General features: G+C 43.5%; 1 protein-coding gene and 1 long non-coding RNA gene across 3 annotated transcripts in view; one reads left to right on the top strand and one right to left on the bottom strand.

Annotated features, from left to right (window-relative positions):
* Positions 1 to 27,680, bottom strand: part of LOC308593187 — a 64,506-nt gene that overhangs the window by 16,557 nt on the left and 20,269 nt on the right. Inside the window, exon 2 of the long non-coding RNA XR_014010827.1 lies at positions 25,453 to 25,535. This is a non-coding gene — a long non-coding RNA (uncharacterized lncRNA). The remainder of the gene's footprint in view (positions 1 to 25,452; positions 25,536 to 27,680) is intronic.
* Positions 22,165 to 27,680, top strand: part of MMP16 (matrix metallopeptidase 16) — a 189,036-nt gene continuing 183,520 nt past the window's right edge. Inside the window, exon 1 of one of the 2 annotated variants that reach the window (XM_081204666.1) lies at positions 22,165 to 22,992. In XM_081204666.1, coding sequence (XP_081060792.1) covers positions 22,861 to 22,992 — 132 coding nt within the window. In that variant the 5' untranslated portion in view covers positions 22,165 to 22,860. The remainder of the gene's footprint in view (positions 22,993 to 27,680) is intronic. The other variant, XM_081204667.1, reaches the window with a different exon arrangement.

Here is a 27,680-nt window from a genome sequence, read left to right as displayed (position 1 = left end):
CCATCTGCATTAATGAGTAGTTATTATTATTTCACATGTAGGAAGTGAGTGGCCTGACATTGTCTCTGCTTAAAAAGATACCAACTGCAATTCCCAATAATTTTTTTAAAAATTGATTAAAAGCATCTAGAAATAATCACATTGCAAACTGGATTAGGACAGAGGCTGGGAACCTTTTTTTTTTAAATGTATTCCAAAATGGGAATCTTATGGGGGATGCATACTGGGGTGAACAGGACCAATATCATGGATACATGGGCCAAAGCCACAGGTGCCCCATAATACTCATCCCACATTTATCAGTGGACTCTTTTCAGTGCCTGCTAAAAGCATTTTTTGTTCACTCAAGGCTATTCAGACATGCAGAGTGCTGGCATGCTTTTTTATCTGGAGTTGTTGTTGGTTAGCTTATTGTTGATTTTAATTATTTTGAAATATTTCTGATAATTTCATTGTTGCATTATTTTCTTTAATCACTTTGACTTTCTGTGTGTATGTGTGTGTGTGTTATCTATATCTATATCTATCTATCTATCTATCTATCTATCTATCTATCTATCATCTATCTATCTATCAATCATCTATATCTATCTATCTATCTATCTATCATCTATCTATCTATCTATCTATCTATCTATCTATCTATCTATCTATCTATCTATCTATCTATCTTGCAATCGAGCAGTATACAAATCTTGTGAAATAAATAAATAAGTAGCATTGGGACACCCAATTCTGTTTCTCTGCCTCCTTCTTTTCTCCCCCCCCCCCGCTTTATTCCTGTAGCTCTATGATGCCTCCCTTTCTCACTCTCTTCCTCCCTGTTTTTCCCATCCCTCTCTTCATTGCCTTCCTTCTGTGTCCCCCTCCCCCCACACCTTCCCTCCCTCCTATGGCAATTAGGCGGGGGGGGGGGAAAGGAGGTTGCATAGGAATGAAATGTATCTTCCCCACCCTACCCCAAACCTAAATGCCATGGTGGGAAGGGGGGAGTTTTTGAGCAGTGTATAGGGAGCAAAGGCTTCACCCTTTGCCAGCTACCACTCCTGGAAAGGCGTCACTCTGAAAGGTGTGGTCCACCCTTTGCCCACACAGCAGGGATTGGTGGATTGCTCCCTTCATTGGCTCTAACTCCTTCCTGTGACCACCTTAAAAGCCATCATTCCTTTAAAAGGAAGTTGATCCAAACATGCTCTGAATAACTGGATGATTTTGAAAAACAACAACAAAATATTAAGTTGGGTTAAGGGCTTTCTTGCGGGACGCAGGTGGCGCTGTGGTCTAAACCACTGAGCATAGCTGTCAGATTTGAAAATAAGGGCTCAGTAGCCTCGAAAATAAGGGATCAGTAGCCTCAAAATAAGGGATCAGCAGTCTCACCTGTCCCGGGGACAGTATACGGGATATATAACAATCCGGGATAGCAGCGGGAAACAGAGCTGGAATAAGGAAATTTCCCGCAAATAAAAGGGAAGGTTGACAGCTATGCCACTGAGCCTCTTGGGCTTGCCAATCAGAAGGTCGGTGGTTCAAATCCCTGCGATGGGGTGAGCTCCTGTTGCTCTGTCCCAGCTGCTGCCAACCTAGCAGTTCGAAAGTACGCCAAAAAAAAAAGTGCATGTAGATTAATAGATACTGCTCCGGCGGGAGGTTAAACAGCGTTTCATGCGTTGCGCTGGTTTCGGTGTTCCGTTGCACCAGAAACGGCTTAGTCATGCTGGCCACATGACCCGGAAATACTGTATGCGGACAAACACCAGCTCCCTCAGCCTGTAAAGTGAGAAAAGCACTGCAACCCCCGAGTCATCTGCGACTGGACTTAACTGCCAGGGGTCCTTTACCTTTACCTTTTTTTAAGGGCTTTCTACAAGGCATCTAACCTCAATCCAAATGCAGACCTAAGCTTCACCTGACCACTTCACTGGGGACACAACAAAGACAAAATGGAAGGCAAGATATAAGAGGGCCCAGCATAAGTAATCAATATCCGTGCATAAAAGAGAACACAAGAATCTGCCCCATAATTTATCTGCATAGGATACATTTCTTTTCCTACAAGTGCTTTCCTTTCCTTTCAGTCCCCTGAACACTCAAGCAAGACACATGCCTTCCATCTCAACATTCCTGTGGAGACTTCTTTATTTCTAACATTATATTTATTACTCCTTTTTGCAGATGCATGAATCAATCGGGCATATCCTAACTACAGATGGTACAAAGCTCACTTCAATCAATCTCACGCTGTGTTCCTGGAACTACTGCTGGTCTGGCTCTTGCTTCCTAAGCCTATTATGTTGATGTCCAGCCTACAAACAACATCACATGCACATAGCTCTAATCTATTTATTGCTGTACAATGGAATATAGACTGGGATTTTTGTTTTGCAATGTGGCTTTTGAAAGGGAGAAAGGGTTTGTTTGATCAAGCATGAACTCTTTGGTATTTCAGGGGCTGCTCCTTTGCCTTGTTGATGATTCTGGCATGTTTCGATTCTTTTGCATTATCTAACAAGTGGGAGATTGCTAAGGAACACTTTGGGGATCATTCTAAAGTTTCTAGCAGTGCAGTCAGATTCCTAAGCTATGTATGTGCACAGGGCAGGGATGGGATCATTCCTATGTCCCCCTATGATGTGCTATGCTTGAAAATGCACGGACGTACAGTATCTATACCAGCACAGATACAACTTTGAACCAGTGGAAGCTACCACTGGTGGACCCTGACAAGGGCAGAGCCAGGGCTTTGGGGCAGCAAAGTCTAAGGCCCCACTCAGCAGAATAAAACTGAGTTGGCATCCCAGTTTGAATAATACACATTTAATGCACACTGTTGTCTATTAAAGGGAAATACTGTAAGACCATTAAGTCTAGAAGTAATACAAATTACCATCTAAAGAGGGAACCTCCATATGACCACTAAGTCTAGAGTCTAGAAAAATACCCGGGCAGAGCAGAAATGTGGCTGAGAAATTGCTAAGCTTGGGAGTAACTATACACTCCATCAGAGCTCATTCCTACCTAAGTGGCATAACATTACAGTGGTACCTCAGGTTAAGAACTTAATTCTTTCTGGAGGTCCATTCTTAACCTGAAACTGTTCTTAACCTGAAGCACCACTTTAGCTAATGGGGCCTCCCGCTGCCACCCAATTTCTGTTCTCATCCTGAAGCAAAGTTCTTAACCCAAGGTACTATTTCTGGGTTAGCAGAGTCTGTAACCTGAAGCGTCTGTAACCTGAGGTACCACTTTACTCATATAAAAATGTGGCATAGGTTAAAATATGTTCTGCCTCCAATCGAGGCAGCATGCCTCTGAATGTCAGTTGCTGGGAATCACAAGTGGGCAAAGTGTTGTGCTCAGGTCCTGTCCACAGGTGTCCCACAGGATTTGGTTGGTCACTGTGAGATGCTGAATTAGATGGGTCATTGGCTAATCCAGCAGGCTCTTCTTGTGTTCTTATTCCCACTGAAGTCAATGGTTCTCACCTTGACCCTATACCATGCCAAATAAGGATGAAGGAGAAGATTCTAACTGCAGCCAATTACAGAAACCCCCATATAGATATGAAGAATGGGTTTGGCACATTCTTTCTGCTGTCTTCAAATGCTCGATCTTTGTCCAATCAATTTCAGCAGTTTATCTGACTGTGCTGCAAACATCCTGTGACTTTCACCGTGACTTGCAATAAGTCAACTGAGTCACAGAAACTCAGCGTTAAGTTCATGTTCAATTCCGTTGCTCACTAGGTCTCAAAGTAGATCTGGGATGAATTCAGTCTCGCCATGTGTTTGCCTCGTGGCAATAAATGTCTGCATTTCATTCTCTTCCTTTATTCTTCGGTTGCAGATGCAGAGGCTGAATTGGGTCAACGGCAGCACGAAGAACCAAGATCAAATCAAGATCTTTAAGACTGGCATTTTTTGTGCAGAGATTAAATGTACTGCAGCAGGGGTGGGGAACCTTTTTCAGTCTGGGGGCCACACTCCCTTGTAGGTAATAGTCTGGGGGCCACATGTCATTGGTGGGTGGGGTCAGAGGAAAAAATGTACAGAGTAAATAGCATGACTCTTACTTTTGTACGGTAGGCTGGTTTCCACACCCCTCTAAGTATAGCTGACAGAAAGGAGAGGGGGAAGTGTTGAGACACTGCCAGGGAGACGGAGGCATCAGGCAGGCCCCCAGTTGTTTCCGGACGATCATAGGTCTCCCGTGGAACGACACGAGCCTCAGAGACATTCCAAGACCCGTGCAAACCCTTTCAGCAGAGTCTCCACAACGAAAGATGCTGACAGGAGAGCATATTTACAGCTTTATTCAACGTAGTTCAGAACAAAGGAAAAACATGACTGCTTGCCTCCGTGTCCAGGAAAACAGCCAGAAAACAAAAGCTATATACAAACGGAAGTTCCCAGCAAGAACTAGAAGTAAACAGGCATGTGATACACAGCAATCATGCCTGACCCTTTAAGGTGGAATAGAACTATGCTAACAGGAAGATGGAGACATGTGCCCTTTCCACTCTTCTCCTTGGTGCCAACCACATATTTAACTCAGGTTTCAAACCCGGATTAAACATGTAGCTGAGCAGGGGACAGAAGGAAATACAGGCATTTCTCAGCCTACATCCCTTCTCCTCCTCCCAATTCTCTTCCCCAGTGAGTCCCATGTTTAATTAGGTTTTACAATCCTTAGTAATCCTAGGGCTGTGCAAGGAACCTGACTTGGTTCAGAGTCTGAATCAAGTGTGGGTCATCCCAGGTTAGATTGGGGCACCGAATTGGAGCGTGGGGCACATGCACAGCACTCCTGTTTATCACTGCTTCATTATCACTTGCCTAATAAATGGGCTAGATCTAATCTGGCCACAGACTTCATTCACATCTGCAGAGTTCTCTCCTGGTCTTATTTACAATATACACCACTAAGCAAACTGTTGAAATATTATGTTTTTGCCTGGATTTTCTATTATAAAAAATAACCTCACAGCCCAAAGCATCCGCAGCCATTTTTCCAAGTGTGCAGACCATTGGATGTCTGGTAAATATCCAGTGGACTGTTAAAAAATGGGTGCATATGCTTTGAACAGCATGTTTATTATTGCAAACTATCAGGAAAACCCACATAAGGTTCAGTGAAATACATTACTGGTGCTGCAATATTAAAATGTCCTTCCCTATACATTCCTTTGGTATCCTTTATGGTGCCTTTTTACTGCAGGAGGCACAGCTCATGCCATTTTGAGTAAAAGATTCCTGAAAATACTGATAAACGATGAAATATGCACAGCCACAGCCACCCTTTGCTATAACCTCTTTGAGAGAGTCAAGAAGGTTAAGGATGATATTGCCCTTCTAAATCCATGCTGTCTATTTCCTATTAAGTTTCTGCCTTTCTGTTTATCCTATTGAAGTTCCTCCTTCGGAGCCAGGAGGTGGAGATAAGAGTAAAAGCCAGCTTAAATCCTCACCATATAAATTAAATTTAAAGTGAAACCTCCTAGCGTTGCTGCTGAGTGTGTTTTTCAGCTGCAAGGGGAAAGTCAGAAATAGTACAAAACTGTATCCTGGCTGAACTCCAGAGTCAGCAAGCCAAGGATATTAGGGGCTTGATAGCCAAATGATTGTTCATGAAAGCCAGCTCTGCAGGTCTATGTGCAATCTGCTTTGACAATGCTGATCGGTTGCTTGGAGGAAGGAGGAAAGGGATCTGAGGTTGCAAACCAATCCATATTTGCTTGGAAATAAGCCTCAACGAATGCTGTGTGAATTACTTCTGGGTGAACCTGCATAGGATAGCACTGTACAATTATTTATTTTTAAAAAATTGTCCTGCAATGCACATGTGCACACACATTCACACATATACACATACATACATACGCATACTACCACCCCTTGGGACAGCTTATGACAATTTAAAGTCGCAATGCAATAAGAAATGTATTAAAATACAAGGAATGAAACACAAATATATGCGTAGCCAATATGGTCCTTCCAGGTGTTGCTGAACTGCAACTCCCATCATCTCTAACCGTTGGTCCATGCTACATGGAGTTGATAGAAGTTGGAGTCCAAAATATCTGGGGGACACCAGGTTGGCTAGCTCTGAAATTTTAAAAAAATCAACATATGCAATATGCCCAACAATAAAAAAATATGTTTGAATTAAATGCCTTCTTTTGGGAGCATAGGAGGGCAAAACACAAAATTCTGTACTGGGAATGTTCAGTTCCTTCTAGTGACAACTGTTTCAAAAAAGGATACCCAGAGATGTTTTAAGACAGTGTACACCAAGAAATGTAAAGTGTAAATGGGACAATTGTTCTTCCACATGTGTTATACAGGAATGCTAATCTGGGAGCTGTGATTGGCTGCAGGCACTTGCACAGTGACTGTCCAAACAGCGGAAAGCTTGATTTGAGTCTCTGTTATGTGTGAGATGACCCTGAACCTGTTTAGCTGTGAACCCTGCAGAATGTAGTGCCATTCCATTATACAACTTTTGCATTAGTTGAGTGCTCTTGTCTTTTCCATCCAAGGTTGCTCATAACCCTAACTGTTTTATATGCTTCCAGATACTCTTGTTTCACCCAACTAAACAGATACTGTAGGGAAACGAGTGTTTCGTCTGCCTAAGAACAGCTCCAGCTAACCTATGTCATTTCTCTGCTTTCCCCCATATAAATAATTGCCACCTTTAGATACTCCCTGACTACTCTGGGATATCATGAATATGGAAGACATGGCTGGGAATCAAATACACTTGTATTTCCAGCCTTTGAACAAGGAATCATACAAAGAGGTAGACTCCTTGAAGCCAGGAGCGGAACTAAAGTCAGCAAGCCAGAACAATATACAGAGATATTCTAGACTTCACTTCACTGCCATCCATTTGTTAACTTCACTGGGCCAATTTCAGTCTCTGGAGAACTAAACAAATCGAGTTAAAAGGCAAATTTAGAGACAGATCATCATATGATATATAACCTAAGTGCAAAGCTGAGACACCTTTTCTCTCCAGTCTTTCATTCAAAATGCTATGTTTAATAACTACAGCTTAGTGCTACTAATATGAAATAATTTTTGGAACAATATCATATATCTTCTCTCCAGGCATATGGAACCAATTTAACTCACAATTCCCTCATTGCTTGTGGAGGCATAGGTAGTTGGGATTGGGTAAAAGTTGAACATAGGGGGTTGTAGGTTAGTGGTGGCAACACACTACAGAACCTTTGGTGTCCCATTGTCCTCTGTGCTATTTCAAGAGCATCACCAGGATCTTTTCAAATACAGTGGTACCTCGGGTTACACACGCTTCAGGTTACCTACGCTTCAGGTTACAGACTCTGCTAACCCAGAAATATTACCTCGGGTTAAGAGCTTTGCTTCAGGATGAGAACAGAAATCATGCTCCGGTGGTGCAGCGGCAGCGGGAGGCCCCATTAGCTAAAGTGCTTCAGGTTAAGAACAGTTTCAGGTTAAGAACGAACCTCTGGAACAAATTAGATACTTAACCTGAGATACCACTGTAACACTGCACAGGAATGCAAGAAAAGTGCCACATACGAAAAAGCCATGAAAGGCTTTCACGAGAACTCAAATCACTCGAATGGGCAGTTTGGCCATCTCAGTGGGGATTAAGGAGAAGGTTCTTCATGAATCATTTCCTATTCTTACCAACAGTAAGCCTGAGAAATAAATGTATTTAGGCCTCACCTGTCAGTTTTTAGGAAGAAATGCCTGAACGCCAGTCTTATGTATCACTGTTATTTATCCGTAGGGCAGAATCCAAAACTATGCTGATGAATTTGAACTCTCGCCATGAGCATTTATGACTGCTTTTACAAGTGAGGTATTGAAAACTTGAAAACACAATCACTGAAACATTTAAGGCAGGCATAGGCAAACTCGGCCCTCCAGATGTTTTGGGACTACAACTCCCATCATCCCTAGCTAACAGGACCAGTGGTCAGGGATGATGGGAATCATAGTCCCAAAACATCTGGCAGGCCGAGTTTGGGGATGCCTGATTTAAGGGGTCTCTTCTTTTTGTTTTAACTGTACTCTAATTTAAAGCACAACACTTCACTATACATTACATATTTGGCACCCTGAGTAAAATTGCACCTAAAGGATAGTAACAGGATAGAGAACCTTTTGACACAAGGTCACCACTCTCATGCGTCTCAAATTCTAATTGGCTGGAAATGTTACTGTTATCTGTGGTTGCTGGGTCAGTGTGCAATGAATCAGTGAGAGCTGGGTGCATGCTTGACTTGACAAGCTTCAATTGCAAGGGAAGAGTTGAACCAGCATGAAGAGCGTATTCTTACAGCATGGCTATTATTACTACTTTAAAAGCAAACACTGTGAATCATGGTTCAATTACATCAGTTAAAGATGGAGATAGACATGGCAACTCTGGCTTCTCTCAGTTTACCTTTTCCTAATCTTAAATTCAGTTCTGCATCAGCTTGTGAATCTCTTAGAAACATTTTCACACAAAAAAAAGTCAGCAATGTGTGGAGGATTTCTTCTAATATTCACCATTTTGTCTGCAAATGTACTCATTTTTGGAAGCACTTCAGCTTAATAAGATACAATAAGATGTTATTTTCCCCAGTCTATGGATTTTTATGCACACCTTCCCCTAATATGTGAATATGTAAATTTTGTACACTTTTGGGGGGCGTGGGAGGAAATGAAGAACTGTGATTTCCCTTTAAAATAGCTCAACAACTTTTCCCAAAAAAGCTCCACAACTTTTATGTCCAGATTTTATGTGTTTGAAATATGGTAACCCTACATTGAGATGACAACTGAAGTGAATTTCTCTTCCATCCCTAATATCAGAGGATATTTTTTGATGTCTTGACAGCATCCTTCCCAACTGAGGTCTAGCTGTTCTAGGTTGGGGAACCAAGCAGGTTGCAAGGCTGCATTGTATGAATGAACTTTGCACTTGCAAAGACATTTCTTCTGGACATCGCTTCTGATATGTGACTGTGTGGAGGTGCCACAGCTGGTGAGACCACACACAAATATGCTTTTTGGAGTTGTTGTTTGTTTTCTTACAACAGAAAAATATTCCCAAAGTTCAGAGTTTGGAATTTAGAATAGCAGAGAGAATTCAGTTAGAATCAACTCTAAAAGACACATTTTGTCATAGGGAAAATGAACCCAGAAATGGTAAGATTCCAAAGAGCCTTTCAAGTTATCTTTTCCAAAATTTACATTTCATGTCTGGATTCCAGTCACCTCACTTCAGGCAATGGCAGATTTTTCATATTCTGGGTTTCATATGCTGATGTTCAGTGCTGCTGATCAGTCTTTTTAAAAATAAGGAACAACAACCCTAAAGAACTCCAGGGCCCTAGAAGTTTGAACACAACAGCCGATCCTTTTATTTGGAGATCTTACAAGCAGCATCATCTCCTACCATCTCGTACCAAGCTGGTCAGGGCAGAGTTCATGTACCAAAGGTCTGAACTGAGTTTCTTTTCACTTTCAGATGAGTGTGCTGAGTGCTTAGAAACCTTCCCACAATCTGGACCCCTGTGAAACTGGGGAAGTGGGGAAGATTTTAAGTGTGTTCAACTCAGCAGCCAAACATACCAAGAATCTTCCTTTAGAGTGGCCCACTGAATATGGTCAGGTGTGGAGCCAGAAGAGACAGGAAATTAGGATTATTGGTGTATGTTCACCTCCCCAAGAAAAAAATACCCTTTATTCTCCCATGTGTCCTTTTAATGTCTGACTAGGACTTTTGTCTGTCTAAATACATTTTTCTTTGTTCCGAATACTGGGTACAGAGCCTATCATAACCTGCCTGGTATGTTTCCTGTACAAGTAATCCTGAAAGGAACAACCCTTGTATGTTATAAATGATTTCAGATGGCAAGATGGTTTGCATTTACCTAGGAGTAAGTAAACACCACAAACTACTAGTGCTTATAGTTCTTACTACAAAATATGAGGCTTAACACCCAGGACAAATTATGCCTTAATTCGTCAGAATTGTGATGCTTCCTTGACTGCAATGAGCTTTTGAACAAACCCATTTATACGAGATTCTTCATTCCTAAACTAATTGCTCCCCCCGCCCCGCCTGGTCTCACAAGCAATGAATTACATATTCTTTCAGATATTTATTTCAACTGTCTTTTTTTCCTAATACACTGGCAACATATAGTGTTACAAATGCAGCCTCTTCCTGTCCAGCTGTTCTGTTTGTTATGATATGCTGTTCAGGATAGAATTTGGGCACCATCCAAATTAGGACATCATTTAACTTCTCATCTTTCCAGCTCCTGAAGCAAATCATCAGATTCACTGATAAGTGACACATCACCATAATGTTCAACACTCTGTTCCTTTAAATAATTGGAGCGCAAGAATATAGTCCCAACACAATTTTGTATTGCGGTTAAATTAAGCCCTGATTACATGATCTCTCAAAAATCTGAAAAGATTTATTACAAGGGAGGGCCAATGTAAAGATTTTGTAAATATTTATTGTAAAGGAAGGCCTTCCATCCACCCATCCTGAAAGATACCGATGGGATCACAAAAAGGAAATGTGTTTGGTCATCAGCTTCTTGTAGTTTACATCCTGGATACATTTCGACTCAGAAGCCTGAGACCCTCTCATGAGCTCCTCCTTTTCCAAATTTGGTGGCATTGGCAGAAACATCCAAGAGATGCTGGAAACCATTAGGTCCTTGTGGCAACATCCAGTACTAGATGCCTGGGGCCCGGCATCATTTCCCAGAAGCTCACCCTTTTGTCCCCACCTCAGTAAATTAAGCAAGTGACCAGGGGGAGACTTCTCAACAGGCTGCACCTACTGAAATTCCCTCTTTTACACAACTATTAAAGGTGTGGGTACTCCATTAGAGCCATAAGACTGAAGGATCTGAAAACCCACTCAGAGCTTTCTTTCCCCCAAATTTACTGATACTTGCTGCTTACCAGCATCAACTGCAGGGGGTCACAGAATAGTGGGGGGAAAATATATTCAAGTGCACATCAAAATAGAGATCCCACTGGAAGCAACAGTGCCAGATTAAACCTTGTGGGCGCCCCTAGGCGACTGCCTAGGGGGGCCCTTGCAAATTATCCCCTAATAGGTTTTTTTATTTTACGAAATCAATATTATTTTGATCTGTTGTCATGGGGTCCCTAAAAGGTGCGGGGCCCATAGGATGGTGCCTACTCTTATTTGGTAATCCGGCATTAGGAAATAATGCCATGTGGATGGATAATAGTCACAATTGCATGTACAATTGGATGCCAATACCATTCATCCATTTTTCAGTTTCTTGCTTCCCGCAGCATATACCTCCAGCTGTCCATCCCCATTCACATTCTTCCCCACCTACACAACTTCAGCCAACTGGACTGGAGAACAAGAGCATCAGCTTAGTTCTCAATGTAACAGAGAGGTGTTCCCTCTTTGCCACCTTCTTTGCATCTACTTGGCCACTGTGACATCAGGATTCTAGACAGCACCCCCATCCAACAGGGTTCTTCTTATGTTCTTAGTTTCATTTTTTTAAGTTTTCAGCGTTCTTAGCAATTGTCCACTTACATATCTGTTGAGTTTGATAGGGCTGTAGTCCAGGCATAGGCAAACTTGGCCCTCCAGATGTTTTGGGACTGCAACTCCCATCATCTCTGACCACTGGTCCTGTTAGCTAGGGATGATGGGAACATCCCAAAACATCTGGAGGGCCAAGTTTGCCTATGCCTGCTGTAGTCATTGTTTCCGATCAGTTCAACAGCACATCACACCAGATTCTGGGCACCACCACGTAATCTGCTCTTTTTAATTGATGGTGAGCAATTCTTTCTTTCTTTCTGTTTGTTTCTAAAGTCATTCTGGTTTCAAATTTCTAGGGGAAAAGTGACTAATAAATCATCAACATCATCCCATAGCACTAAGACCAGAGGTAAGCTTTGGCTTTCAGGAATGGTGCTTGTGTTGCTTGGCACTAAGATCAGAAATACATTATCTCTGATCTTAGTACTTAGTGCTTATATCAGAGATAAAAGATCTCTTTGTCTGATGTCATATTATGCCCAGTGACTGGCAGGTGGGTGTGCTTTGCCCAGCATAATCTGATGGTCCAGAGGTTCTTCACCTTAGAAACAAACACACACACAAGCAAACAAACAAACAAACAAACACACAAACAAACAAACAAACAGTCCTACTACTTACCATCCCCATGCACACAACCCTTTTTTGCCACTGGGGCTGAACGGGTCTCCTCTGTTGTCTGCTATTATGTCACCCAGCCTAGTATTGTGCGATGGACACACTAGAAATCCAATCAATCAGTTTCTGTGCTGTACTGAGCTGAAATGTAGGTGGTTCCCAAGCCTTGCTGTCCATAGGTTGCCTGTTTCAGCTGTGTTTGTTTCAGCTGCATACCGTAGAGCCAAAAATACTGGAAGACTTGGCATTATGTCAGGTGCAGTTCCTGAGCTCCTTGTGAGATTTTTATATCCATTTTAATTTTACTGTATTCTAAAGCTAATATTAACCTCTTTCGCTTTAATGACGTTAAGTTGCCTTGGGTGCTTCCAGGTGCTGGATTCATAAAATCTTCAAAATCAAACAAACTCCCAACTAGGAAAAGAGCTGGCTTTGTTTGTGTTACTTTCACAGTAAAAGAGTGAGGCAGAAACATCAATGAGATTAGCAGTGTTATTGCCCTCTAGTGGGTTCATTTATATGCAGTTGCACTGTTATCCTGAAATAAAGAATAATATGGTTCTTCGAAACACACACTGCACTATATTCACTCGAAAACATCATTCCTTTTGACATTTCATGGGGCTTTCTTCTTAATGGATTGTATCTGTGATCATAATATAGCACAATGCACTTGAAGGTATAAATACCTTTTCTACAGGATCAGAATGAATGAGGCCTACTGTGTGCTGGAGTTCGGAATCAACCCCGTAGTGACACAGCAGCTGAGCAAACCTAATGAGATTTTATAAGTCTCAAAGCATGCAATTAAACCAAGTGTGTGATTGTCACTTGAAAGCTGCTGTGCGTGTATTAATCAAACTCAATCATCCCCAGCCATTATTCAGGTTCTACCGAGTCTCAAATGCTTGGTTAAGTTTTCCAAATTAGTTGGCATGTCAAAGTTGCCAGGACTGTTTTGGGGATAGGGAACAAATCTTGCATATGAGGCACAGTCGTTCAGAAGTAAAGAAATATTAAATGAATTACAGAGGGAAGCCAGAAATATGTGCCTCAATCTAGGGATGCTTTTACATGCATGGGATGCACATCTGCAAGAGCAGCTGCTCTACTTACAAAATTACTACAAGATCACAAAATGCATTAAAAGCAAGAGCAGATCCATGCCTTGTTTGTTACAGTTGGTTTTATAATCAAAAAAAGTATTAGGGAACCATATAGGCAGGATTCTTAACAAAAGCTTCCCAAGTCTTTATGCTCTGGGCATGATCATTCAATTCAGGAGGCAGGGGAAAATGAAAACCCCATGTCCCAAACAGGAAACGGGCACATAGGAAATGACAAATGGTGTTCCTGGGGAAGTAATTTGCAGTAAATATGTGGCTGGCCAGGGCTCTTCTGTGTTTTGTGAGCTATCTTTGCTACCAGTTATGCCTTGCCCCTTCTCAAAGCTAAGAGGGCTGAGAAGGTAGGAGAGACTTCACCCACTATCTGAGAAACTGCACACCAGTGTTTGTGTATCATTGTATAAGCTACTTATACTTTATAACTTAGACTGCAATCATATGTCATTTTGGAGGCAATTAGCCCCATTAACCACAGTGGAATTTACCTACCAGTAAGCATCCAGAGGCATGTGCTGTACTGGTTGAAACCTGCATATTGCCATATTTTGTTCAGCCATAATGTTAATAATAATAATAATAATAATAATAATAATAATAATAATAATAATAATAATAATAATAATAATAATAATTTTCATACCCTGTCCACTCTGGGCAGCTTACAACATTTCTAAAAACATTTCTAAAAGCATCAAACATTAAAAACCTCCCTAAACAGAGTTGCATTCAGATGTCTTCTAAAAGTCTGATAGTTGTTTATTTCCTTGACAGCTGAAGAGAGGGCATTCCACAAGAAGGGGGCGACTACTGAGAAGCCCCTCTGCCTGGTTCCTTGTAACTTCGCTTCTCACAGTGAGGGAATGATCAGAAGACTCTCGGAGGAGGACCTCAGTGTCTGGGCTGAGTGATGGGGGTGGAGACGCTCCTTCAGGTACACTGGGCCAAGGCCGTTTAGGGCTTTAAAGGTCAGCACCAGCACTTTGAATTGTGCTTGGAAATGTACTGGGAGCCAATGAAGAACCTTAAGGACCGGTATTATATGTTCCTGGTGACCACTCCCAGTCACGAGTCTAGCTGCCACATTCTGGATTAGTTGTATTTTCCGAGTCATCTTCAAAGGTAGATGAACGCATTGCTCCCAGCTCCTCTAGACCAGGCATAGGCAAACTTGGCTCACCACATGTTCTGGGACTACAACTCCCATCATCCTTGACGACTGGCCCTGTTAGCTAGGGATGATGGGAGTTGTAGTCCCAAAACTTCTGGAGGGCCGAGTTTGCCTATGCCTGCTCTAGACGGTCCAGAAGGATGTCATGGTTGATGGTATAAAAGGCTGCTGACCGATCCAATAGATCTAGGAAACAGCTTTCACCTCTGCCCCTAGAGAGATCATCAACCAAAGCAGTTTCAGTCCCATGATGAGGCCTGAATCCCGACTGGAAGGGATCCAAATGGTCCACATCCTCCAGGTGTGCCACCCACTCAGTCACCTTGCTGAGCTCTTAAATTGTTTTGTTTGCTACACACCTATGAGAAGATTTGCAAAGCTTGAAAAATCAAGAGGTATATCAGAAAAAGATTCAAATCATTCAAAAACTGCTAGTAATGGGTATTGTTTAGACTTTTTTGTATTTGTGTATTTGCTGTTTTGGGCTACTTTGGGAGGAAGGGCAAGGTATGAATTTAAATCATCATCATCATCAAAACAAGCTATATGTGAACAAAGAATAAGTTCAATACATTCAGCTCATAGTATTTGGTTATCTGTGCAAGTAATATTTAGCAGTCAAAGATTTACACACAGGTGGAAGCAAAAATGGAAAAAAAACACATCCTATGAAAAATTTCAACCTTTTTTGTTCCCAGCTGGCAAAGAACCATGCTGGGCACCTAGGGTGGCAGAGTTGCTGAACGAGCAAAAGTTTTATGTACATTTTCTTCTTAGGAGTTCACAGTGGCAAAACAGAGCTTGCAGTCAAGACCCAGTGAACAGGTGTAAAAGCATTCTGCTAACCTCCCTGAGCTTTGAAGGTACAGCTACTGGCTTGCTCTGGTCCTGCACAGAAGACCATGGGGCAAGGCAGGTTACTTGCTGCAGCACCATGGAGAGTTCCTACTGAGCAACTTGCTCCAAAAAGGACTGGAAGTGAACTGAGGCCTTTTGAAGTCTCTAGTCCAAATCTACCTCTCCTAGCCTCTGTCCCCTCTGGAGGCGTAGAGTCTCTGTAAGGGGCAACACCCATCCCATAGCCTCATCCCATAGCCTCCTGGGCTCCCAATGACAATGGACTAGAAAAATACCGTGGGTGGCACTGTTCTTCAGGCTCAGGGGACGGTGACTGAGAGGATATTGGCAGTTCCACAGACTCTGGTGCTGTGGCATCTGGTTCACTGGCCTCCTGCCTGCCTGCCAGCTTCAGATTCAGTGGTTCCCTCATCAACAGCACCAGGCTTAGAGCCAGGAAGTCAGTTTGATTCCTTATTTGGTAACACTATAGCCTCTGATTCAGTGTCTTTCCCAATCCTGGACTCTCAGGTCATGACAGATATATGTCTCAATAAACAGAATGATGAAATCTACAGAATTAGTGGCATAATTTTGTATTTGGACATGACAGCCCTATAATGAATTTTTGCTATACGTCTTATTTGCCAACTTCAGGAAAGGCTCTCACATTAGATTTGTAGTCCAACATTTTAGCAATGACCATGGTTTGTCTTTTATTTATTTGTACATCAGGCAATTTGCCAATCTTGACATCATTGTGCCTAATATGTTGCCTGTCAATTTTGACATGGCCATATTTTTAAAGCCAGGAATAGGGAACTTGTGGCCCTCCAGATGTTGATGGACTGCAGTCCCCATCATGCCTGGCCACTGACCATAATGGATGCAGCTGAAGGGAGCTGGAGTCTAACAACATCTGGAGGGAAACAGATTCACCATCCCTTTCTTTAGTCAAGAGGATTGGGAAAGCAAGAATTAATAACTGCGGCCAGCTCAGTCATGAAGTTTGTTCTCTTAGCTCCCTGACCATGTTGTTGAATGTAACGTACCTCACAGGGTAAAATAGACTAATACTGCAGTGACTTCCTTAGACAAAAGCTGATAAAGGAATAAATGAAAATGAATAAATGAAAGTGTGATGTAGTGGTTAGAGTATTGGATAGAACTAAGCAGGTCCAGATTCAAATCTCCAGTTGGCCATGGAGCTCACTGGAAGATCTTGGGCTGATCACAAACTCTCTGCCTAACCTATCCCACAGGGTTGTTATGGTAAAATGGGGATGGATGTAGACTTCCTTGAGCTCCTTGAAGGAAAGTTGGGATGCTAATGTAATAAAGTAATAAATAAATGTATATGCAGTCCCTAGTCTTGGCCATTCATTAGAAGACAAAACACAACTCACTAGGGTTTTTTTCTCCCCTCTGTTGATTTAAAATGTCCATAAGTTGTTTATATCCTTTAGAAGGGCAATAATCCATTGGCGATCCATTTCTGCAAAGAATTTAGATACTCCTATTCCAGCTAAGTGGATGAGGCAAAATAAGACACCGCACTTTGCAAACCAGGGACATAGAGAACACAACAAATGGCAAAATTCCTGTCATTAATCTTCTTTCCACCTACCCACCAAATGCATCATTTCAAATATGCATCAACAAAATATCCTTTTGAATAACATGGTTCGCAAAAGCCTTTCTCATAAGTGATCTCATGACCCATTCCATCCTGGAATCACATCATGCTGATTTTTAAACTTCCGGCTTCTTTCCTGGTTCTGTTACCTCATCCTATTTTTCTCAGAATAGCATCACCTTTCTTCTGTCCTCACTGAGCTGCTATACCGTCACTTGACGTATGCAATCAGTATTGCTGTTTCCATATCGACAAGGCTACATGACCTTGCCTCTCCCATCTGACTCACCATTACATTAGAACCTATTCCCTGCATTTTGCATTGTAAATCCCACCTCTGTTCCCTGGTAGCAACTTTGAACAGACCAGTATTTGACTGTTCAGAGGGCTCACAATTACAGCTCCTGTGCAATTATGCAGAAAGTCTAGTGTGCAGCTAGGGCAGAAAAGTCTTTAATATACTTTCTATAGCATTTATTTCTTTCCTTTCAAAACTGGATTGCTTGCCAAATAGTTCAGATGACTTCTTCCAAGAATGGCTATCTGATCTGCTTGAAGGAATAAAAATGTCAGTGCCAAAAGGGTAAGAAAAAGCTGACTCAGAAACTGCTTACTACTGTGTCTGATGGCATACACCAGGGATAGGGAACCTGTGGCCCTCCAATTGTTGCAAGACTCCAACTCCCATCAGCCCCAGCTAGTACAGTATGATCAATGGCCAGGAATGATGGGAGTTGGAGTCCAACAAGATTTCAAGGGAGCAGATTCCTTATCCCTGGTCTTTATTTGGAAACTGATCCAGCAACCTGGAAAGCATGTTGCCTTTTTGTAACCTAAATATTACAGTAAGGTTGCAAAAGCTACTATGTGTACACCATACCAGGCCTTGTTTTTTTATCTCCTAGGAATGCAAGTGACTCCCTGGGCTGCATTGTACTGGACACACCCAGTGAACATGAGTATCACTATGTTTCACTCTTCCATCATGACTTCCCCTCTCCCTACTGCTAATGTCCGACCTTCTCTTTGTGAATTTAAAATGCTAGACATGAGCAGTACAGAATAGTTGTTTTTCTAGCTCCAACTTTGATCACGAGAGCAATAGCTAGGACCTATCTTGGTCACTCCCCTCATTCCATGTTGCATGATTTTGATGAATGATCCCAAACATTGCTTCCTTTCACCTTCTGTTCCTGCATCCCGACTGGGCCATCCCACATTTCCATTTGACTTCCTGGAATAATTATATCAATTTTGTTGCACACATCCCAATCTCTGAGTGTTGAGAAGCTTTGGGGGCTCCTGCAGCTATGCAAGGCTTGATTTCCTTGGCATGAAGGTCAATGGAGATTGTGGTGCCTTTAGGATATATGTTTTATTTACACGTATATGCAAACTGAACATAGCATGGAAGGCCTCACAGCATTAAGATCCCAACAGATCTTGCCTCCCCCATTAGGTTACCAGGAGATCTCCAAGCGATAGTTTTGGTTCCAGCACAGAGCAAAACAAGCCTCCGTGTCTTCAGTTTCTAGCATCAGCAAAAATTCACTCCCATAGGCCTCCTTGGCCTAATGCTCTCCATCCTAGGATGAAGTGGCATTCACCCAGGTGAGCTGTTAAAAGACCCACCTATTTGTCAAAATAGCAAGAAGGCAACCTTTTTGGACATTTAAATGGCAGTATTTAACTTGCCAGCTAAGGTCATTATAAAGAGATTGGTCTGACTTGTTCCATAGTTTCTTCTACTAGATTCTCTAAACATCACTGGATACAGAATAACAGGGCTGGAAGGACCACACCAATATCATCCACTCCAAACCTATAACAATATTATCATAAACTACAGATGATCCGCTTTTTGACTTTGCTTATCATTGATTCTGAATTGGACCTGATTACACATGTTTCTTCTCCAAGGGATCCTGCCTAAGAAAGCAGCATTCTCAGTCATGACATCCATACAAACTTCAGTCTGGTGCATTTTGGATCATTTCATGGAACAGAACATTTCGTTTCCATAGTGGACATTTAGTGTATTCTCTAGATATAACCAAATGAAGGAGGATAAATCTGCTTCAAGTTGTGATCATTTTCACTGAAAATATTTGTAACGTTATCTTTTCATGCAAAATGAAAAAAACAAAATCACTCAAAACTCAGCAGACGTTGTAGTAGATATAACTTCAGTTTAAATATGGAATATGAAAGACATGCATATCTCCCTCTAGTGTGGAAGAAGCTAACAATTCTATAACTTTATATAGGCCAGACATATCTGTTTAAGATAATGATGTCATTAAAGGCTTCATTTTTTAAAAATGAGTCGCAGGAAATGCACAATTGTGTTTTAAAAAATGAGATTTTTTTTTGTAAAATGTGAAATTTTATTTTTTTTGAACCCCCCCCCCCCCACAAAGCTCTTTGTATGGTGTCCCCAAATCACCAACCTCCATTTTATCACCTTCGAAATAATATGTGGGACTGACTTAGTGTGTGAACTGAGCGTAACGGAAATATTTTTGATTGCCATAGCAACAAAATATCTTGGTGGGGAAGAGAGCACTCGGCTGAACACATGTAAAGCAACAAGGTTACACAGACTTTAGGCCTCCAGCATCTGATCCTACCGATACAAAATATGAAGAACTGATTGTTTTCTACAGATGGGTCAATAAAGCTGAAACACTTGTGCTGCTGACATATTACTTTGTTGCTCTTTGCCATGGGCACAGGTACTATCAAGTAAAGTGAATGACTTACTACCAGGAAAAGGGTTTGTTAAAAATTTAGAACTTCTGGGTCAAAAACACTCCATGTGCATGTTCTCAAGTTATATCACCTGTGCCATTTTCCCTTTAAAAAATGGAAAAAGAGATGAATGAGGCCAGGGGGCCTCTAATAATTTGTATAGGGAAAAGGTTCCAATTCTATAAAGTGCCCTTAAAATGGCTTGTAAAACATCCCTTAAAATGTATAACAGATATGGACATGTACCCTGGGATACGTATACTAGATCCCAGGGACATATTCTGCAAGAGGGGCCATTGCTCTGTGGTACACAGATGCAAGCAGTTGTTTTTTTATTGCTACTTTGTTCACAGTTTTATTTCACCCAGTTGCGTATGAGACACTTGATGTCAGACTGGATCTGGAATCTTCATTGCCTTATTTCAGTAAATTTTGATACACAGGACTGGCTGAGGATTTGACTGCCAATCATTTTACGACAAGCACTTGTGCATCTGAAATATCTGTTAAATGCTATATTCTAGAATTCATCATTAATTAATATTAGAAATAAGAAAAGACTGACAATTGTACTTTACGGGCAAACAGAAATTGACCTCTCTGGATGATATACTAGAAACTAAGGATAACAACCCAAGGTTTCGGTGGGTCTGACAAATCAATAGGTTAAATTCATTCACCGTTTTACCAGTTCATATCACTGCTAAGTTCATATCATCATCCAAGACCTAGTCTCTTTCAAAATATATATTTTTTTAAAAGCATATATCCTCTCTGTGAGGCTGAGCTCTCATAGGACCATCCCACATCATGGACCAGATTCTTAGTCCACTAAGAGGATATGAGAATTGCATGTTTTATGGCAGCTCCAAAGCCCACAGCTCAATGTCCCCAGTATCCATGAAAATGAACCCTATGAGCATTCAGTAGAATTTGCAAGCATCTAGGGAAGAGGTAAGGGACATGGGTGGTGCTGTGGGTTAAACCACAGAGCCTAGGACTTGCCGATCAGAAGGTTGGCGGTTTGAATCCCCGCGACGGGGTGAGCTCCCGTTGCTCGGTCCCTGCTCCTGCCAACCTAGCAGTTCGAAAGCACATCGAAGTGCAAGTAGATAAAAAGTAGATACCTTCCAACGGGAAGGTAAACGGCGTTTCCGTGCGCTGCTCTGGTTCGCCAGAAGTGGCTTAGTCATGCTGGCCACATGACCCGGAAGCTGTACACCGGCTCCCTTGGCCAAAAAGCGAGATGAGCGCCACAACCTCAGAGCCGGCCATGACTGGTCAGGGGTCTCTTTACCTTTATCTTTAGGGAAGAGGGTGGCCAGGGGAAGTCAACAGATATAAGAACAATTTGTAAGCAGTGTGGAGAAGCGTGCCTGTTCCTTGTATCCTCACATTCCAATGAAACCAAACGGAACAGCCTCACTTTACAATATGCAGCTTCTCAAGACACTCCTTATTCCATCCAGGTAACCACCAGGGAGCAGGAGGTGAACCAATGAATCATCCCAGTCCAACCCTCATATGCAAAGTAGGATATCATGTATTCAAAGCATCCGTCCAGCCTTCCGTTGCAAACTTCCAAGAAAGGCAGTTCGACAACCTTAAGGCAGCCCCCCCCCCATTGCTACACAGTGAAAGATTTAACCCTTTGCTTCTGCTCCAAAGCTGTGTGAATCATTGTTTTCTTTACAACGGTCACCCTTGTTTCCTACCTAAAACCTTGTTAACACGTCCCCATTCCCTGCCTGCAGCAACCTGAACGTTTACTGAGAAATAAAGTCAAGGGGAGTTTAACGCCGTTGAGCGCAACCCCCGCCTTTTGTTTCGGCTAAGATCAAGGCAACTCACGCCCTTTCATCTTCCCCTCTTTGCTTCTTTAAGAGATGATTCCACCACCTTCCTAACTCCCTCGTCCCTTAGTCCTGACAACGTTGTCGTCCTCAAACTCTGCTTCCCGAAATCCAAAACAGGGATGTTGTTGTTGGAATATTTATACATATTATTGGGGGGCGGAGTGTTAAGAGACCTTACCTGCCGTGCTTGTGTGACAAAAAGAGAAGAGCCTAAACAAAGGTGTGACTTTGCGACTCAATCAGAAGACGATTCCATTTTATTTTTTTTACACGCAAAAAAAAGGAAAAGGAAAATAGCGGACATCTCTTAACTCCCATTGTGTGAACAGAAGCACAAAGGCGTCTCACTCTGGGGAGTGGGTGTTTCTTCCAAACCCCCTCCCCCTCTTCAGCGGCCCATTTCCTTTGCGATCCCATTCATTCCTCCACCCAGCCCTACAAGGAACCTCCTCCCTGCCTCTCCCCACCAAACCCCGTCCAGGGCTGGCCTTGGCCGGAGCCGAGGCGGCAGATATCCACGCAGGCGCCGGCGGACCCCTCCTCCCCTCCTTTCCCCCCGGAGGAGCCTGGGGAGGGCGGTCCCCTCTCAGGTCCGCGCGAGGAAGAAGAGGAGGAGGAGGAGGAGGTGGTGGTGGAGGAGGAGTTATGTAGATGACGGATGAACGTTTCTGGAGTGGCGGGGCGAGTCGAGAGGCATAAGCGCAGCCGGGGAAGCGGAGCACGGGCGGCCAGGCAGCCGAGGAGGCCTTGGCGAGCCGGAGGAGGGGCCGGAGCCCGAGGAGGCGGAGGCGGAGGCGGAGGCAGGCGGTTGCTGTGCAAACGAGGCGCCTCGCCGGAGCCGCAGCTGCACTTGGACGCCGCGTTCCCTCCCGGACGGGACGAGCGAGGAGGAGGAGGATGTGGAAGAGCTGACCGAGCTCGATGCCGCCGCGCCGCGTCCTGGACTGAAGGGTCTCCTCTCCCCCCCCCTCCTCCTCCTCCTGCTGCTGCCTCTGGAGGTGAACCTGCGTCGAGCTGTTCCTCCTCGACAGCGCGGGGGGAACCTCTCCCCCTCCCCTCTTCTCCCCTTTGAGAGAGAGAGAAACCCACCCGAGTGTGCGTGTTCTGTTTTTGTTTTGGCTGTTGGGAAGGGGAGAGAGAGAGAAGAGGGAGAAGGAGGTGGAGAAGGAGGAGGAAGGCAGCGAAGGCAAGGAGCGCGCTCTCTCTCTCTCTCTCTCCCGCTCCCCCGCCGTCTCTGCCTTCTCCATTGAAGCACAGTTCACTATGATCTTACTCGCCTTCAGCACTGCAAGCCGGGGGGATTTCGTGCATCATTCCAGGGTGTTTTTCTTGCAAGCCTTGCTTTGGATTTTATGGGCTACTGGGTGCAGAGCGGAGCAGTATTTCAATGTAGAGGTAAGATCTATGCACATCTACGTGTGTGTGTATGTGCGTGTGTGTTTCCTTTCTTTTCTGGGTTGCTTCTTGCATTGATTCAACGTGCAGAAATAAATAAATAAAATAAAAAATAATAGGGTGTAGGAGAAATCCCAAACCTCCCCAGCAGTCGCTTCTGCGAGCGCAGCCAGGACGCCTTTCCTTCCTGCAGCCAACAGAGTTTCCCGTTTCTGGTGAGCCGCCTCTTGGTCTGAGGATCCCTTGTTGCCCAGGACGGCGAAAAACCACGATGCTGGGTACCGGGGGATTCACCATTGTGCCCTGGCAGTACTCTCCCTCCCCTACTTTAAAAAGAGATTGGGGTGGTGGTGAAGTGGACCTCTCCAAAACGCGCATGCATCCGTACGTGACGGGTGGTAGGTTAAAAGTAGCCACTGGACATTAAGACGCAAGAACAGTCTGAATGGGGGTTTAAGTTGGGGAGGGGGCATTAATTTATATTGCTAAGATCAGGGCGTTGTTGTTTAAATGAAGGTGGAGAGGGAAAAGGCATTCATTGAACAGGACAAGGTTTCTTTTGTCACTTTGAAACATTCCTGTGGACTTTTGCTCCAGGGGCTGCTGTAATGGCTAAACGGATGTCCCCTCAGGCAGCTGCAAACGGGGCGGTGAAGGGAGGCGGGCGTTGTTAAGAGGTGGAGAGGAACTTTGTGAAGTTAGTTAAAATGTGAGAAGGTGAACAGCATCTGGATAGGATCTGCTCTGGATTCACGGCTAGACTTCAGCTGGGATCCACACCCTACTACTCCCCCAGTTTTTAGCCTCAGCCCAATGTATAGACACTGGATCTGGCTTTTGCAGCACAAACTCTGTACATGTCTACTCAGCAGTAATGCCTATTGAGTTCGGTGGGGCTTGCCTGCACTTAACGTGTGTACAGAGTCGCAGCCTAAGTGTGGTTGGTTATTAAGTGTGCTGCAGTTTCTCCGCTTTTGTCCTTTTCTCATATGCTTTGCACAATAATGTCTGTCCATCTGTCTGTCAAATCAGTCCCAGTTTGTCCCTTATGTTATCATCCTTATACATGGCCTCCTTTCATCTTGCTCACCACTGCTGCTGGTTCAGGAGTTGAAAGAGACCACACAAACCATAACAACTCTCATTCCTGTATCAGACTTGATCCGTCTTACTGATTACACACCTGCAGCTCAATCCTTTGCTAACCCCAGTGCTTCTTCAGACCCAAAGTGTCTCTTACTCATGCACATTTGAAATTTTCTTCCACACAAACTCCTGTTCTTCTGGCTCTCAGGATCTCAAGCCTTTCTCTGGATGTGTCCCCCCCCTTTTTTTTAGCCATAAGAGGAGACTCTCTTTAGTTTGACCATACAAGACTCACATTTTCTGTGTATGTCAATAATATAATTTGTCTTTCTCTTCTAAGGATACTTGTCTATGACTGAACTTCCCAAACCTGGTCACATTCATCTATTATTTCAGGGCTATCCTGGCTATTCTGTCTTGGCTATATTTTATTTTGGCTTCCTCCCACAACCCTGTATTGCCAACTCTTTCCCCCGATGTCTTGTCATAGGGCTAGGCTGAAAGGTGTGAGCAATGCCTGACACCCTTTGGCCTAATTCTGGTTTATGGCTCTTGGAGCCGACTGTGGCAGGAGTGCCACTTAGCCAAACTCACTCTGCTCTCTAGAACATCCTTTATCCCCCTCTTTATGCTCATTCTTCCAATGAGAAGTGGAGGAGACTGCCAAGGGGAAGGGAAAAAAGCCACCCAATAGCATCACGCCTAGATAGTGCCACATGCAGGGAGTCCGGTAGGCTTTCCAGCTCCAGAAGTATTTCCTCCTGCCACAGCTAGTTGCTGTGCCAGCTGCCTACTCTGCAGGACGCAGGCCAGCAGCAGATGGTGCTAGGACATGAGGAGTGAAAGGATAGTTTAGGGAATCTAGGAAGACACCAGTAAGTAGCAAGGGGGAGAAACTAAACTTACATGGAGCAGTGAAGTAAGGAGGGAAAACTATGAATGAAGAAAAGTTGGAGAAGTGGGTTTAGTGTTTTCCCGCTTCCTGATACAATGTTTCATAGTCGTGCTTCAGAGCCAGTGTGTAATTGGAAGGTCATGTGTGAAAGTGTGAAATTCAATCTATCTATCTATCTACATCTAAACATACTGTATATAAAATTGTCCAGTAGCACCTTAGAGACGAACTACTGTAATTTTGTTCTAGGTATAAGCTTTCATGTGCATGCACGCTTCTTCAGATACACACGAAAGCTTATACCTAGAACAAACTTAGTTGGTCTCTAAGCTGCTACTGGACACTATATATATATATATACATATACATATACATATACATATACATATACATATATATATATATATATATATATATATATATATATATATATATCTCGACTGTGTCAGACCACAAGGATGTAGCTGTTAGCTACCTACCTGAATCTGTGAAATTCAAGAGTTCGGTTTTGTTCAACAAAGGACCCTCTCCTTTTTTCTTTTTCTTTTTTGCCTCTGGCCACCTGAAAAAGAGAGGTGTGGAGAGGGTGTTCATTCAGTTCTTACTTCTGGCTCTGCCTACAGTTAGCAGCCATGCCCTCCTAGTAGACATTAGCCACCACTGCTCTGTTCTGTAGGCCATTTCAAAAGCTAAAGTGGAATAATCCAGGCATAGAAGGATCTTTGCCATTCCTGGAGGCTAGCACACTTGGTTTGTCTGGGGAGCAGGTGGCTGGGATTTCTCTGGTCCTGGAATAAATCTCTTGAGAGCAAAGCGCGGTGTCCTGCCTTATCGTCTTCTGCCTCCTTGAGATCAGCATGGTCTCTGCTACCAGGCTGAAGGGAAATTAATTTACATTTATCTCTCAGTAAGGCTGAGAGCTTTTCAAGTGCCATTTGTTGTTGTAAAAAAAAGAACCCGGAGTAGCCGGAGCCACAATGCAGAGGGAACGTGAGGCTAAGGACTTGGCAGCGTTTGGGTGACTCTGTGCCATGGATTTCTCTGTGTCAGCACCAGACCCATAAAACACTTGCACAGGACAATAAATCACGGAGAACCCATCCCTACTTGAGCACAGCAAATTCTGTTCCAGGAGCAATTTAAACAAACATAGAAGTGAGGGGGCTGCTGTAGACCAGAGTCCATTGTAATGGATTTATGGCGGCTAAGCTCACATGCTTGGTAGCATAGGAAATGGAATTTAATTTCACTAGGGCCACTTCAACATGGATCTGTGTTATTTATATTGTTGTTTGGCCATTCTTATAGCATTAAAACAAATACCGAAAGGAGGGCATGTGCGCATACACTCACCACCTGTTGCACATATAGACATGGTTTATGGTGAATATCTGTTTTTGTAAACACTGGATTCTATCCAGCTAAGTTTTAATCAGAGTAGACCGATTGAAGGTAGTTTCTGCATGTGGTGTAGTGGGAAGCGAGGGGCAGATGGGGCTCTTCAACCTGGGAAGATAGCCCATCTAGGAGAAGGAAAACTTTGCTCCCAAACCTCCATTGCCTTGCGGGATATCTTCAGGAGATGAAAATACTAAGAGAGTAAACCCTACAGAATGGAGTCCCTCAGACAGTTGGATGGCTACTTGTGCTCCTCCTTCAGGCAACTCCCACAGCCATCTGGTGCCAAACATATGGCTGTGCTTCCCTTTGGACCACATCAGTGAGGCTGAGAGGGGGTCTTGTCATCTGGGCAGCCCAGGACCTCCATACACACTGCCCAGGCTTATGCCCCAGGGAGGTCATTTAGGTGTTGTTAACACAGCAATTTGACTTCACCCCCGGAGGCGCACCCCATTGTCTCTTGAGGCAGATGAATGCCAACAAGACTGATTGAAGTTAATGATTGAAATCATGGTGATTATTTTCAATGGGTCTACTCTGAGTAGAACTAACATTGGCTATAACTCTTAGGCTGCAGTTCTATACTTACATTGGATTAAGCACTATTGAACTCAGTGTGCCTTACCTTTGAGTAGGCGAGTATAACATGACACAATTACTTGGTTTTAGCAGGAGGCTTCCAAACATGTACTCTCCATACGTAATCTGGAAATGGCTGATTCTTCTGGTTTCCATCTCGTATTTTAGTGATATTTTTCTAGAATTACTGGAGCTCAGATTACTATGTGTATGTATATATGCCTTTCTTTGTATGTCTTGGAGTTGCAGACTCAAATTCTGCTAGGTGAGAGCTCTAAGAATGTCAGTATTCAGTAGCATCAAATAATTGTTGACACTGTTAAGGTGGTAGTCCTTAACAGATGTGGTTGTGACCAGGGGCATGGGAAGGAGGTGCAGGGTGTGTGGTCTGCCCTGGGTGTCATACCTGAGGGAGTGACAAAATGGCACACCGTGGGGGGCGGCACTTACCACGGGGTCTGGCCTGCAGCGTGCCCTAGCCACACATCTCTCCTGGGAGTGGCACGGTGGCTCAGGGGCCCACGATGCCCAAAATGGCAGCGTGGGGCTTGCGTCTGCCAGGCGGACTCCATGGGCAGCTCACCGCGGCACCCTCATGGGCGGATCATGACTGTGCCCCCATGGGCAGTTTCGTCCCGCCCCTGCCACTTTGGGTGCCGGAGCAGCTAGGTACGCCCCTGGTTGTGACACATACTTGTGTATTGTTAGTCACATAAAAAGGCTATGC

Source organism: Podarcis bocagei (genome assembly GCF_964188305.1).
Source record: "Podarcis bocagei genome assembly, chromosome: 8".
NCBI lineage: Eukaryota > Metazoa > Chordata > Lepidosauria > Squamata > Lacertidae > Podarcis > Podarcis bocagei.
This window is presented reverse-complemented; position numbering and strand designations above follow the sequence as displayed.